Source organism: Phytophthora infestans, genomic scaffold, assembly GCF_000142945.1.
Source record: "Phytophthora infestans T30-4 supercont1.1016 genomic scaffold, whole genome shotgun sequence".
Classification (NCBI taxonomy): Eukaryota; Oomycota; class Peronosporomycetes; order Peronosporales; family Peronosporaceae; genus Phytophthora; species Phytophthora infestans.
This window is the reverse complement of record NW_003302842.1, coordinates 3,217-5,848: the sequence shown is the minus strand read 5'-3', so window position 1 is coordinate 5,848 and position 2,632 is coordinate 3,217. Positions and strand designations below refer to the sequence as shown.

Sequence of the window (2,632 nt, the reverse complement as noted above, 5' to 3'; positions counted from 1 at the left end):
AAAGTAGAGACGATAGTATTTTTTTAACACTAAAGTAGGCTTCACGACCAGCGCTTTTTGTAGGGACTTTGCGAATATATATCTTCTTTACTTCACTGACACTCACCACTGCCACCGTGCAATGAAGGCGCGCGGCTGCACGGTCATTGCGCTATCTGCTCCCGTGCACTGCACCCGACGAATGCATGCGCGCACGGTACATTAGTCTTTTAGTCACTTTTATTGCCTGTAAAGTATGTATTTGTTTAAAAATATGATAAAAGTATTAGTATAGCAAAACCAAAATTTTAAAAATCATTTTTTAATAATTGTAAATAATAGATACCAGCCTTATTTTTCCTTGCTATTGGCTAATATTTGGACGCAAGTAATTGGTTAAAACAATATAATTTGCTAACATACTCACAGTTTGCAAAATGGTGGGCCCTACGTGCAAGCAATGCAAGGCGAAGATTGACCCGCTTCTGCTGAACCCGCAGCGGTCTACGACGGATGCCCGGGCGCGCTGCGTCTGCTGCGGGAAGCTGCAGTACGGCTACGCATTCTGTACAATCAGCGGGCGGGACATCGTGCGGCGCTGTATTGCCTGCGAGAACGGCCCAAAAGCGGTTAAGTTCTGGGAGGAAAAGCCCCCACCACCTGAGTCGGCCGAAGTCCGCCGCCAGGGAAGCCTGTCAAACGTCAAGAAGGAGAGACTGGTACCCCAAGAAGAAAAAGAGGCGCAGCCGCCCTCGCAAGATGACCGCCCGAAACGCCAAGTACATCGAGCAAAAGAAGCAGCAGCAGAGCAAGAAATGATGATAAATATACCCCTTTATGTCCCCGTTTTTCCTAACTCATTTTTTGTTTTTGTGTAAAAAGTGCTCACGCGGGCGAGGTTGTGGGCCGCACACATAGGTAAGGCTGACTATGGTGTTGAACCCACCTACCGAGCGTAGCGCGCTTCATAAATAATTAGAACATGGAATCAACTGTGCACCGCTGCAATTTGGTGGTTCCTATCCGCATACGCATCACCGTAGATGGCACGTACACTCGCTCACGTGGGCACACGCAAAACCATGTTATCTGTACCATCAGCTCTTATAGCGTATATTGCACTAATTGGCGCTCACAATTTAAACCACAGTATTGAGTGGGAACTACGTGCGACGAATAAGCTGCTGTTTATATAGATACTACCACTGCGTGACAGTGCAGACCAGACAGATGGACATGGCAAGTCGATGTGTCTGAACGCAATATTGTACTTTAGTGTCCTGTCCACAATGACCGAGATAAGAGCTCTGCTGAGTTGCGGATGGCTATAAGGTGTGCCCGCTTCGCGCGTATATATCGCGTTGGCTACTGCTAACAGACACCCGTTCAGCATACCTGTATCGCTGCGGAATGGCATGTGCCCAGTTAGTGACACGCTTGATTATACAGACTAAAACATCAATAGCGTAAGCACAGAAAGCTAGCACGACGACGCAAACGTCCCGATAAGGAAACAGGGACCCCATGCATAGGCTGGGTATCACGAGCGCGTGGCAAATACACTCATTAACGACCTCGCGATATATGCACGGACACATCAAATAGCACGCCGAGCTGATAAGTAGGCAGCGAAAGTACTCCATCTAATGTACATGAACTATTATTCAATTAAGGTCTAACCATCACTACGATCTGATACTCTGCCTACAGCCATATATCGTCGTATGTTGCAGCCGGTCAAAAGAATGTGCACGCAGTGGTGTCTCTTCGTCCGATCTGGACGAGGCCTTTTGTCGTACATATCGGACCCAGTATTTTGTCAGTCGGAAAGGATTTACGCCACTCTGTCAGTCAGTAGCTTTACAAATAAGTCAACGTATTTGTCCGCAACCGAGTTGCACGCACTGCAGATGGCTAGACGCAGGTTCCCTTTGCCATAGTCGCGCACTAGCTCCGCCACAGAGGCGCCGCACTCCACACACACGAGATCATGGCGCTTATCTGACATTATGCTGCGCGAATGAAAATCGGTTTAGAGAGGATTAATGAATCGACGTCAACCGTTTTAGCATTTGAGCATCTTTTGGCAACACAGGACAACGAGTGCCCCTACTGTTGACATGGCGAAGGACGTGCACCGTGTGGTCAATGCTATTGACGACCGTGTGTTGAAGAGCGTGGAAGATCCCAAGTTTGCGTCCTTCTCGAAGGAAGACGCGGCTAGAGCGGCTGCACCTGTACGTGTCGGTGATTTTAGGCACGAGTTATAACATATTAAGGCTAACGTTCTTTCAAGGACTTGGAGCTCCGAAGAAAGAAGTTTCCGATACGCACAGGCTTGGCAGCCGCGAGTCTCTTTGCACTTGGCTCCATTCTCATCTACGTGAGCAATCTCATCGGTCTGGACAAGGAGAAGCGCGGACTCTCCTTCCTCATTCTTGGTCTTATCGGTAAGATAGCGTTGATAACAGTGTTGTGTCTTTTTAACGGTGATGATTCATTGATTTCATTGCTGTAGCCTTCATCCCAGGTAGCTACGCGACCTACCAGCTCTACGGCGCCTGGAAGGGCTGGAAGGGCTACAACTACGACCAAATCCCGTCCTACGACGACTAGGCTCTGCTTTTTACAGCACTTCCTCTCCTCATTTTAT

At 48.3% G+C, this 2,632-nt stretch overlaps 1 protein-coding gene across 1 annotated transcript; it reads left to right on the top strand.

Moving 5' to 3' along the window:
- Window positions 1-2,076: 2,076 nt before the first annotated feature.
- Window positions 2,077-2,632, top strand: PITG_22040 (uncharacterized protein; the record flags this gene model as incomplete). Its single annotated transcript, XM_002894698.1, has 3 exons — window positions 2,077-2,216; window positions 2,276-2,429; window positions 2,498-2,632. 3 exons carry the CDS (start codon window positions 2,100-2,102, stop codon window positions 2,593-2,595), a joined length of 369 nt encoding a protein of 122 aa, XP_002894744.1.